We start from the raw sequence: 13,306 nt of genomic DNA on the forward strand, positions 1-13,306 counted from the left end.
TCGAATATTGTAGATTCTAGAACCACGGACGTCATCATGCACGGACTTTCCTGGGCTGCAGCCCAGAGCCCCCCCCCCCTTGCAAAATAGAAAAAAAGATACTTGATGATATTATTTTGCAGTAATATAATTAGTTGTTAATTTGCATATTCTCCCCCATCTACGTGTTTTTTTCATGGTTAGAGTTGTTTTTTAATTTTTTTTTTAACAATATACAAACATAATGCAAGATGCATAACATATACAAACTACACTTTAAAGAAGCAGCAGTACACATCCTTTCTCATTTGCAAAGCATTCTTCAAGGCATTATATAAATTGATAGTTTTTACAGCTTTTCGGTAGGTCATTGACAGGTGACGTCACTCGCTAAAGGTGCAATGTATTGTGGGTCGAATCGCCATTTTGGATGTATATAACTCAAGTGGCAGCATTTGCTTGTAGCATTATTCTTTTTAAGATGGGACACTTATGCTGTGTGAAAGGCTGTCATACTAAGTGACATGGCAGAAATGGCAGAAAGGTGTAGCACCGCATGACATTTTTTCGGTTTAACACTCGGAAAAGGGGATACGGACAGCAGGTAGAGGAGATAACGAAGAGGCGTCAGGTGGTCTGTGTCGCAGCGGTGAGAGGAAAGGAGATCACTGTCAACACGATATCTCCCTTAATGCGTGTTTGCTCTCGGCATTTTCATAAAGGCAAGCTAGATGTTTTTTTGTATTTGTATTATTACTGAATATGCATTTTTTTGTCTTCTGAAGTATTTTCACATTAATTAAACTACGCTAGCAAGCTAGCCTAACTACAGAGGGTGCAGAAATTGGTTAATCTGTTCGTGTTAAATTAGCGTTACAGAGTGAATGCTTTTTAAAGACAAAAGTAAACAGCAAAATTGTAATGACACGTTTGTCAGTGCATGTATGTGTATATTCGCGTGCGTGGATTATAAGACACAGTTCAGGATAAGGCTGTCACTGCTGTCCACTGACAAACCAATGCCCAACTATAGTTTAAGCTTAGAAACATTTGCAAGTACGGTTTCTAACGTTTCACATGATGTCTGGAAGGAGCTGTATAAACTCATTGTATATCGAGCCTGTATTCTACTTGCCAGTTAACCTTATTGGTCATATTTAAAATAAAATATATGTCCAATGATATTTTTGTGGTGTTCTTGACTCTCTTCTTTTCGTAAACACCTAAATTACTAGTGTGTTTTCGTAATGAAAATTGATTATTACTGATTACATAAAACATTACATTTTTGTGTAGAAAAAAAACACTGAATATCAAGTTTAACCAAATGTGTTTACATCCACGATACACTAAAAATGGCGAATGGGGGCGTGTCAGACAGTGCAGACACGTGACTGACCAAGACCCAAAGGGATGGATGGATAATTGTTACTCTGTTCTCTAATAAGCCGTGGTTCTTTCGTTCTAAAGCTAAAAGTATCTCCAACTAGTACACCAAAAATCAGGAAGTGACCAGGAATCTGCCATTGCGGTTCTGTTCAGCTACAACTAAGGCCACTTAAAAAAAAAAATGGTTCAGACCTACTTACTACGCCTCCTCAGTTCTTCGTTTGTTGCGTTTCAAATATATTAAATGTAAGAAAATACAAGAATGTAAATTCCTTGATCCATGTGTATCTCATAAATGCCTTCCCAACTATGGATTTGGATACTTTATGCTGATGTTTCATTCGTGAATATAAAAACGATACTATTTGAAACCAATATTCTGTTTGTCATTCCCATTCTAAATGAACAACCAAGATTTTAAAATATATATCTAGAAAGAAAGTGTATTAAAACATGTTAAAACACGAGGAATTTACAAAATACAGGAACCTGAATGGTTGAACAAGGAAATGCAACTCTACAAACAAGTACTTAAGAACATGTACCACATCACTTCCCCAGACTTAAATCTTTGCACCAGCCCATCTCAGGTAAAGACAAATTTAGGTTCATGAAACCATTCCAAGACTAGGATTACACAATGTGGATCAATCGTCGATGTGGAATGCGTGGGAAATTCAAATTTTGTCATTCTTGGGCATTTTCCATGCGATTTTTACGAAATAAATAAAAAAAAAAACCGGGTTGGAGGCATTTCGGCGGGTCGGGAGGGGACGAGAACCATTTTTTTTTAAAGTGGCCTAAACTGTTAAACCCATCACATACTAAAAGCAGTCTAATGTTTCTGGCTCAGTCATAAACAGTTTATCTGGTTTGGGAGAAAAATTTACAAAAATGACTGAGGAGGAGAAAAGTGAACAAGAGCAGATCACCGAAAGCCAGTCGTATTCTGCTGAATGGAAATACACTGGAAACCACTTGTAATGTTTGTCTGGGTGAAATTGATCATTATATGCGGCTGGTCTGTAATATTGTCTTTTTCCTTCTTTATGTCTCAGGCAGATTACCATCTTATTCCATTTGTATATTTATTACATGAATATAAGGACAGAGTCACTATTTACTCACTATTTGTGAGTGAGAGTGAATGGTGTGTGAGTGTGCCCTGCGATAGGCTGGCCCCCTATCCTGGGTTGTTCCCTGCCTCGTGCCCATTGCTTCCGGGATAGGCTCCGGAACCCCCCGCGACCCAGTAGGATAAGCGGTTTGGAAAATGGATGGATGGATGGTCATATGCTTTATCTCTAAAATTTTAATGGTTTTATTGTACCAACATGTGTTTTAGTAAATCGAAGGCACAACAGCTGTTTTCAATAATTTTGCTTTCATTAACTTTAATTTTACATTCAGTGTACATAAAATGTACATTGTTTTACTGTCATAAACCAGATGACCACCATAATTGTACTGTGTTGTTGGATATATATGAAATGGTTTGCATAGATCTAAGGTTATAAACATTAAAAAAACTTAAAATTAGAAAATATAGACCCTATATTATAGGGAATATGCGAGTCATCGAATTGATATTGTAACGAACCCAAACTACAGTAGCGTCAGAGGCTGTAAACGGAGAACAGATCACCACCAGACTGCAGCTACAATTACAAAGATAATTTTATTCAGTATAATTCATGCAGCGACCCATCGGGTCGGATCTGGATTCACAAAGAGTTCGGTCCCGCTTTCTCCCCGTAGCACACCACCCCTTTTTAAGCGTGTGTTAACCCACGCTACCGCACAGTAAATCCCGCACCACACAACATCCCCATTAGGGCACGGCACACCAATAGCACTGCAATGCACAGTAATCCCCACACTTCGGGCACAGGCAAGCGTTACGGGACCAGAACCGCCTACTGTATATAGTCCTGTCCCGACCCTAAGCGGTTACACTGCGCATTTAATACACACAGAACACTCTCACAATAAAGACATAGTTAAAACAGAACACCCCCCTCCCCCCGAGGATCAGGACTCTCCCCCGGGGAAGGAATAATCACACCGGTCCGTCACCTAGAACGTCCCACGGAAAGGGAATTTCCCTTCCCCCCCCAATCCGTCCCTATGAGGGTGCCGCTACTCCCGTCTATCAACCACCCCGTCTAAGCAGTGGTCATAGCCTCCTACCCCCACTGTCCTGACTGCCCTCGCCCTACCGCACCGGGAACTGTCCCTACAGCCCACTCTCTGGCTTCACAGCCGGCAGCCCTAAACGGCATACGAGCGGCACCTCCCTCCCGGACCCCACCCGTACGGTGCCTACCTGACCAATTCTCCCTAACGCGCCTCCTACTCCCTCTCTTAACCCCAGATCCCTCACAACCCAGGAGTAGCCACTTAATTAACTATTATCTTCCACGCCCATCCCTCACACCCCACACATCATCATTACACTCCCCCACCCTTAGGGCAGACTCGTCCTTGAGTCACAACATTTCATAGTCCTTGGACCATGTTGGTGGCCTCCTCTGACGTCCCAGACGAGTCTTCTGAACTGGAGCCCCTTCCCTCCGTTCTTGTTCCTTGGCCCCATGCATAGCAGCAGGCCCATCGCTGTGTGGCTCTGGAGGGACCTTACGGGCTCGGCTCCGCCAGGTTCAGGTAGGCTGGTCCCCTTCCCCCTGCTGCCCTGGTCCAATTGCACTTGCCTCTTCTGGCCGATTCGCTGCCATTGCCCACACTTCTAGCCCTGGCACCCCCCCTCCATCTCGCCACCCTTTTCTACTTAGGGCCGTGGTTGCGGATAGCCACCACCAGGGGGGGAATCTTTTAGCTCAGGCAGGGTACCAACAGGCATCACGTGGTCTCTGCCCTCCTGATTGGCAGCCTCTGTTACAGTAGAGAGAAATGGTTTAAGTCGATTAAAATGCACCACCACCTCACTTCCCCCTTCCACTGGTACCACTCGATACAATACCTCCGTTATCCTTTCCACCACCTTATATGGACGCTTAAACCTCCTCTGTAACTTTGGACATAACCCCCGTCTTCTAGCCTTCCTCCAAACCCATACCAGTTCCCCCTCTGAATAGTACTGGACTTGCGCTCTAAAGTCATACGCTTGCTTCTGCTTACCCGAAGCTCTTGCCTGATGACATTTCACTGCTCCCACCACTGTGGACAATATGTCCCCTAGTCTGGCCACATATTCCGTTACAAAGGAAAATCTTTCCCCCTCGTTGAGATTCAACATAACATCCACTGGCAACACTATCTCTTGCCCAAAAACAACCTTGTACGGTGTAACCCCAGTACTAGAGTGAATACTACTCCTGTAAGCCATCATCACACAAGGCAACAAAACATCCCAATTGGACTGATTTTCCTCCACAAAGAGAGACAACATTGCCAACAATGTCCTGTTAAACCTCCCAATCATCCCATCTGACTGGGGGTGATAAGCTGATGTCTTAGTCTTTTGAATGTTCAACAATTGACACACCTCGTTGAATAGATTTGATTCAAAATTTCGGCCCTGATCTGTATGGATAGAGCGAGGGGCCCCCAAGCGACAGACCCACTGCTCCGCCAAGACCTGGGCCACAGTGGAAGCTTCCTGATTAGGGAGAGGGAATGCCTCAGTCCATTTTGAGAAATAATCCCCAATGACCACAATGTACATATTTATCCCTGGAGTTACCGGTAATGGCCCTAAAATGTCCAATGCTACCCGTTCATATGGCCTAGCGGTTACAACAGACTGCAGCGGGGCACACCCCTGTTTCCCCCCCACTTTCCGGGAACCACAATCCACACACTCCCGACACAAGTGCTTAACATCCCCAAACCATCCCAGCCAATAATAGCGATCTTTCACCTTTGCTTGCAACTTTTGTATTCCCAAATGACCCCTAGTGGTAGCATCATGCAACTGCCTCAAAATTTCTGGCACCAAAGACTTGTTGATAACAACCTGGACTTGGTTTGCTGCATCAGAATGCAAAGGTGGATATCGTACCAACCTAGAACCCTGCAACTGATCCCACACTGATGCATATTTCCACAACTCATTTGGAGGCTAACTACCTGCCCTCCCTCCCTTCCTTTAAAGCAAAAATCTCCCGCAGCTCAGCATCTCCTTGCTGATCCTGCCCCAGCTCATCACACTCCTCCTGACATGCCACTGCCTCCTGACACACCTCTCTCACAGCACATATCACCTCTCCCCCTTTTTCCTGGGTAGCTGGCGGTGAGTCTGAGGTTACTGGCAGAAAAGCGGGCACTCTAGAGAGGGCATCCGCATTAGCGTGTCCCCGACCCGGCCGATGCACTCTCTTATATTGGAAGCTGGCCAGCTGCTCCACCCACCTAGCCAACTGCCCCTCTAAACCTTGGAAATTATGCAACCATCTTAAGGAGTTATGATCTGTCCGTAAGATTAACTCCTTCCCCAACAAGTAGTATTTAAAATGTTTTATGAAGGTAACCATACTTAACTCCTTCTTGGTTGTTGCATATTTCCTTTCTTGTTTAGTCAAAGCCCTACTAGCATATGCTATCACCTGTTCCCGTCCCCCTTCTACCTGGGACAATACTGCCCCAATACCTGCATCACTCGCATCCGTATCTAATATAAAGGTTTTATTAGGGTCAGGGTAAGACAGGACTGCTACAGACATCAAACTAAGTTTGAGCTGTTCAAATGCTGCCTGACAAGCTTCTGTCCATGTAAACCGTCTGCCCTTCTCGGTCAGCTGGAGCAGAGGACGAGCAAGTTCAGCAAAACCCCGAATAAACCTCCTATAATAAGAGGCAAGGCCCACAAAACTCCTCCCCTCTGTCTGATTTTTAGGCACCGGCCACTGGCGCACAGCTTCCACTTTAGCCGGATCAGCTTTCACACCCCTAGCCGATATTATATGACCCAAATACTGCACTTCTGTGGCAAACAAGTTACAGTTCGCCGGTTTAACCTTCAGATTAGCCTGACGCAATTTCGTTATAACCTCATCCACATGGTCCAGATGTTCTTGAAAGGTACGGCCAAATATTATTGTATCGTCTAAGTACACCAAACAAGTAGTCCACTGAAGACTCGCCAACTCTAAATCCATGAGACGCTGAAAAGTTCTCAGACTGTTACACAGGCCAAAACTCAGCACATTAAATTGGAAAAGGCCTGACGAGTGATAAACGCCGTCTTATGCTTATCTTTTGGATCCACCTCGACTTGCCAGTACCCACTGGCTAAATCCAATGTAGAAAACCAGCAAGCCTTGCTCAAACTACCCAACGCATCATCAATTCGGGGTAAGGGGTACGTGTCTTTACGGGTAACATCATTCAATTTGCAATAATCAACGCAAAACCGAAGGCCACCATCTCGCTTCCGTACCAGAACCACCGGCGCTGCCCAAGGGCTATTCGAGGGCTGAATGATGTTATTCTCCAGCATCTGCTTTAAGTGACCAGATACTTCCTCCTGCAAATGGAGGGGGACACGGCGGGGAGGCAACTTTACCGGCTTCGCCTCACCAGTATCAATGTTATACAACATCAGGCGAGTTCTCCCCAAATCTCCCTCTCCGGCACTAAATACAGACAAATTCTTCTGCAACGCGGTATAAATACCAGTCATATCGGATGAGGCAAACCCCTTCTGGTGCAATCAAAATATGTTACAAGCCTATCGACTGTCCAGGGCACAACAGAATCCTCCTCATCCTCACCCAGGTCTACATTCTCTGCTTTCCGACTCACCTCAATACCCGTATGCAAGGTACCTACCCTCATCCCCCCATCATTATATTACACTGGCTAGATGCCGAATCCAAAGGCTCCAACATACCCTCAAAAGCAGCCCCACCTGTATTCTCCACCTTACCAGCAATGATTGCCTCACTTCGAGGGGGGGGGGATTACAGTATCTTCTGGAACCATGACGACCCGAGGCTTGTCCACATCTGCTGGCACAAGGAGAGGTAATAATTGACCCATAACCCGACACTCCTTCCTACCAAAATCCAACACCACCCCATATTTACTTAGAAAGCTTTTCATCCCCTCTTGCATCTTAGACACCGTGGTACGAAGCGATTTTACCTCCTGCCTTAACTCCTCTACCACCCCCAACAACACATCCATTTGTTCATCCCTTTCTAATTTATGCTCCACCACTCCCCTCACTTTAACGTCAGGTGGCAAAGAAGTCTGCTCCAAACTTCTCAGCAACTCCATTTCAGAAGCAAGTTCAATGACATCTTCCAGCGTATTAGGCTTGGCACTACACAGGCTAACCCGAAAATCACCGGTAGCAAAATGCGTAATAAACTGGTCTCTTGCCAACAGATCACAAATCCGACGATCAGCCGTGGGATAAGCCCTAGCGGCTAATCTCCGTAAGGCGTTACCAAATTCCCTTGCCGTCTCGCTATGCAGGCGGCGACGGGCGGTAAAACTAGCTCTATTCCAATCACTACTATCACCAGGTTCAAAACACCTTGCCATAGCCGCTTTTAACAACCCATAATTACTTTTAGCCTCACTCGGCATCCCACTATACATCTCTCTAGCACGGCCAGACAACAGCAAAGACATAAACTTAATTTTCAGAGACTCATCCCACCTGTTTACCTCAGGCGCCAGATAAAATTGTTCCGACCAGTCAGACCACTCACGCCCCACACCATTAAAAGTTTCCGGTATAAATATTGGGTGAGCAGGGGGGGCCACCGGGAGATTGAGAAAACACTCTCTACACGTATAACAGGACAATCAGCGCCCTCATAATTAGGAGATTGTACACTGTCCTCCGCCTCCGATATGTTAAAGCTAATTCTAGGTTTCTAAACGGAAAAACCACAAAGGAAAGAAATGATCCCACCAGTCAGACCTACAGTGTGAGGTGTAGAGCTGGGTGGCGTTCGATGCCATTGGCTTTAGATAAACTGAACTGTCAGCGCTGTCACTCTAGCTTCACCATCCCTTGTGGAACTGGAGTGCTGACATTTCAGGGACTCCCCATGCCTGCATTCCCACTCGCCTCTCCCTCCTACTTATGCTGCCATTGCCATATCTGCCGGAGCTTGCACTTTGCACTTCATACTGCACTCACCTAACTGTTAGCACTGCCTATAGTCTCCCCTATACTTTGACTAATTGCACATTTTATTTCCCCAACTCCTCCTGGGGTGTGCTGCCTGGAGACCTCAATCTATCAAGATTTTCAGCACACCCTGCTACATGTGACATGTACCCATGACGTCCTTGCATCCAGCTCGTGTTCTGCCTGTGCCATCTTCCATGTATGACCCGCTGCCTAATTACTTCTGGTTGCCTGGCGATTGGAAGGAGAGTCGGCACGGGCTTGTCATCACCTCCCTGCTCCCCGGTTGTGCCTCAAATCCTATGATTTGGACAATGTGACTTGGCACTTAGCCATCTCTTCTATTCGACTCTCCCTGCCGGCCCCTGGAGGTTGGGCTCCCCCTTTGAGTCTGGTCCCTCCCAAGGTTTCTTCCTTCTAGAGAGTTTTTCCTTGCCACTGTCACCTATGTCTTACTCACTGGGGGCTTTGGGTGGGGATGCTGTAAAGCGCTTTGAGACAATGTATTGTTGGGATAACGCGTCATACAAAAATAAATTTGTTGTTTTTCTGTTTTAAAACCAAATGGGAAAACCGTAAAATCACCTTTTTTTGTTTCTTTTCTATGAGTAAATTCAGATCTAACAGATACCAGAGATGTAAGATACAGCCTAATGTGAACTTTATCTTACAACATTAACAGTCCCAGTCATAAGCTTGGAAACACCCACCCTTAGAATGGTGTATTTTTGTAATATTTTCTACATTTTAGAATAAAATATGAAGCCTGATTTTTTGTTTTCTGCTTTTCGCTTTTTCCCCTTCTGACAGAAAAACCAAAAAACGCTGCTGTTGTTTAGTTTTTCTGATTTCGTTTTGGACTGGAAAACCCAAGGACAAACGATACATGGACTTTTTGCATTTGTTTGGCTTTAATGTGTTTGATATAAACCTAGAGTTGAGAACCTACAGATGTGTGTGTTTGTATGAGTAATCCATCCATTCATCCATCCATCCATTTTCCAAACCGCTTATCCTACTGGGTTGCGGGGGGTCCGGAGCCTATCCCGGAAGCAATGGGCATGAGTCAAGGAACAACCCAGGATGTGGGACCAGCCCATCGCAGGGCACACTCACACACCATTCACTCACACATGCACACCTATGGGCAATTTACCAACTCCAATTAGCCTCAGCATGTTTTTGGGCTGTGGGGGGAAACCAGAGTACCCGGAGGAAACCCCAAGACGACATGGGGAGAACATGCAAACTCCACACACATGTGACCCAGGCGGAGACTCGAACCTGGGTCCCAGAGGTGTGAGGCAACAGTGCTAACCACTGCAGGACCATGCTGCCTGTTGTATGAGTAATATAATGTAAAAATTAAATTCTATTTTATGTCCAGTACAAAAGGCAAGCATATCATACAAGTAAAACACCCACATTTAAAAAATGTTTTCATGAAAGTCTGTAACAGTAGAGTGAAGGAACTGACCAGTGGCTGGGCAACTGATATATGGTATGATGATGACCATTGAATGTTTCTCAACTTTTTAACCCTAAAAAAACACACCACTTCCAGAGATGATGATATATATATTATTTATTTAAAATGTAATGTTTCCTGGGGGCTGGGGAGGACACCTGCAGGAGAGAGACAGATATTGATCATGTAAACATCCTTCAGCAGTGCAGTAGTCATACTTCACATTTTTTTTTTGGGGGGATTGTTAGGGGGGGGGGGGGGGACATGCAGCCATGGTACCTAAGCTCTGCTCAAGTGAGATCTGTGTTACAGGGAAAGGTCAATAGGCCTTGTTTATATGCTGCTGTTACACAGACTTCCAGTAGGGGCTCCATGTGAGGAAAGAGCGAGGGCTATGCTCTCTCTCAAGTACACACAGAGTCACAGAGTAGGTCAAAGAAGCGAAAACAAAGTACCATACCTGAGTTGTTGTCACTGAACACGAAGTCCCGGTTTGCTCCAAACTACAGGTGAGAAAGGCCCTCCTCTAAATTGGCCTCTCTCATGCGGGACGGGGGCCGTAAGGTGGCGTGGACCTCAGGAGCAGCGTGCAGCAGTATGAGCAGCCATGCCTGTGCCAGCAGCACCACTGCCGGTACCCGGTTGTCCCATGTTGGGGACAGGCCAAGCGCCGCGTTGCCATACAGGCAGAAGGTGATCCAGGCCACCCACAGCAGGACTGAGGCCAGGCAGGTGATGAGCAGCCACGCGGTCCTGCACCTCCACCGTGGCTGCTGCCTCCACAGACTGCAGGCCGCCCCCACCAGTGCTGCCAGGAGCAGGACCAGCACATACGTGGTGGCCAGCGCAAAGTCCAGCGGCTGGTATTCACAGGCTGGCTGGCATGTGGACATCGTGGCTAGAAGGATCCACTCCGGATCCAACACGGCCAAGGCCACCGCCAGCCCCATCAGTTGACCTGTGCTGGGGCTATGAGCACCTTGTCCCAACCGGCGCAGTCGCAGACCCTGGAACACTAGGCAGGTGTTGCAGACAGCAAGCAACACCCCCCTCAGGACACGCCGGGCGAAGCAGAGGCTCTCTTGCTGCTCAGCGATGTATCCCAGGCTGAGGCCACAGAGCCCAAATATGGCAGCGAGCAGCAGGAGTAGCGGCGCCACCCCGCTGCGCTCCTCAGCCTCTGTGATCTTCCGCAGGCGACACAGTACCACCAGGAGCAGGATCAGCGAGGCGAGGGCCGCCGCCGCTGCCGCCACCACCACCAAGCCCCACACCGCATCCAGCTCACACAAGGCCGTGTAGGGCCTTGTCAGGATGGAGCCGGATCCGCAAGGCGAAGCTTCGTCCCATGAAGAGCTGCCCCCCACCAGGGACAGGACGAGGAAGGTGAAGAGATTGATAGAGGGTGCCATCACTGGCAGGGAGAGAGAAAGGAATCATTTAATGGGTTGAAGAAGTATTAGTCCATTAAACGCAATGTAGCCTGCTGCTGTGCAGGACACATCACAGGCGACACGCTGAGCATGCTGACAACTGAGCAATGGACTTCTACAGTGTGAGACTACATGCACTTTCTTAAAAAGCAGTAATCAATGCCATGCCAACCAGCTGAACAACTTCACAAGCAAATCGGCACATTATATAGGTCACCATCATTGTAAAAATTAATTATTATTTAAATTCAGGGGTCTCAAAGAAATTACTGTATCTGGCCGGCCGATATCAGAGAAAAATTAAAACCTTGTAATGTCATTCCAGCGCAATTGACATCCGCCAGTCTGCATGTTTTGCGGTCGGGAGTTTAGCATCTCCCAGCGTTTTTTTTACTTTAAGACCTTTGATCTAAGTGAAGTATACATTTTGAAGGGGAGGCCTTACCTTAACTGTCAATGTCTTTCAGCTTCACTTGCTCTTACAACACGTACGATGCACTCACAAATCGTTTGTGTTTGCTTCTCCCTTATCAAACAGATTATTTATAAGCCGTGCATCATGACGTAGTACTGCATTTTTACGTAATGGAACGCCTAACGTTCTAAATAGGGTGGGGGCATTAAGTGTAATCCTTTTTGTGTTTACTTTTGAAAAATTGAGATATAACCTTTAAAAAGCACGGATATAATGTAAGAAACTTTTTAAAAAATAAATACAAATAAAAACGAGCAAATGCATTCAATCCCATTTCTTGTAGCTAGTGCTGGAAACTTTGGTGGACACCAATAACGATATATTTTTGTCCAGTAATATTACCAATACCTATGGTTTGTCCAAACCCATGCAGCGCTCTAAGAAACTCCAGCTTCTGCGATTCCCCCTGCAGACCGCTACGGCTGATACAAAGACAAATGCGCAAAAGATGCTAGTAAGATACAGAGATTGGTCATTGGTTAATATTATATAAATACGCAATTAATAATATGACAAGTGGCAGTATTGCTACACGATTAAATAAACGACAAAAACAATAATAATGACTGATAAGTCATAACGCGTTTTTTTCTTTGATGGTGATAACATGTACATGCAGTACACCGATACCGAAATAAGAGAATTAATGCTATTAGCAGAAAATTATTACTGGAGACATAATTGTTAGGACACCCTCGGCAGGGAAACGCGGACCCAGGAATGCGGAACAGAGCGATCTTTATTAGATCGAGCAGGTAACAGGCTTTCAATGGGCCAGGCAAGAAGAATGGTCGGGGACAGAAGGTAGATTCGGTAGCCGGGGAGATCCAGTCCAACAGGCAGGCACAGGACATGGAGACGAAGGGAAGGGGAGACGAGAGATCCTGGGGCTGGCAGGGAAGGCAGGACGGGAGGTTCAGGGACGAGGGCTGCTCTGGGAAAGATAATAAGATTCTATTTGTACTGCCTGCCAATTTTTATATTAGATGAAACTAAAAATTGAGAAATATCTATATACACAAGTATTTTTTCCTGATAAGAAGGATAATATCAAGACTGTCAGCATTTACAAATCGAATTATGACACATCTGAGTAGCCCAGACTGTCCGGAAAACAAAGCCATACAGCATATGTGGCTGACTAATGTACATACAGTGTAATAAGCTTATAATCAAATGGATTGAAAAACGCTCAATAATGGACAGGATTCAAAGGGTAAATAAGGTGCATCATGTGGAAGAGAAGTTAGGTGGCGTTGGGGTGCATTGTGAGTTTCATCTGGTAGCTAGAAGGGAACAAACAGGGCTTTGGGGGGGTGGACTTCTCCTGGGGCTACATCGCTCTACCTGTTTGTAAAATGATTTATTTTTTAAAAATCTTTTCTCCTTACACTATAATGGCAGGTTTAGGACTAATACAGTACAGTCATAACCAGTGTCAAGGATTCTATGCA

General features: G+C 45.7%; 1 protein-coding gene across 1 annotated transcript; it reads right to left on the minus strand.

Annotated features, from left to right (window-relative positions):
* Nucleotides 1-10,043: 10,043 nt before the first annotated feature.
* Nucleotides 10,044-11,477, minus strand: LOC125721998 (G-protein coupled receptor family C group 5 member B-like). The gene is made up of 2 exons (XM_048998254.1): nucleotides 10,405-11,477; nucleotides 10,044-10,102 (listed from the first exon to the last, which is right to left on the minus strand). The coding sequence occupies exon 1, from the start codon at nucleotides 11,354-11,356 to the stop codon at nucleotides 10,448-10,450; it is 909 nt and encodes a 302-aa protein (XP_048854211.1). The 5' UTR covers nucleotides 11,357-11,477; the 3' UTR covers nucleotides 10,044-10,102; nucleotides 10,405-10,447.
* Nucleotides 11,478-13,306: the final 1,829 nt, after the last annotated feature.

This window comes from Brienomyrus brachyistius, unplaced genomic scaffold (genome assembly GCF_023856365.1).
Source record: "Brienomyrus brachyistius isolate T26 unplaced genomic scaffold, BBRACH_0.4 scaffold36, whole genome shotgun sequence".
In the NCBI taxonomy this organism is placed as follows: domain Eukaryota; kingdom Metazoa; phylum Chordata; class Actinopteri; order Osteoglossiformes; family Mormyridae; genus Brienomyrus; species Brienomyrus brachyistius.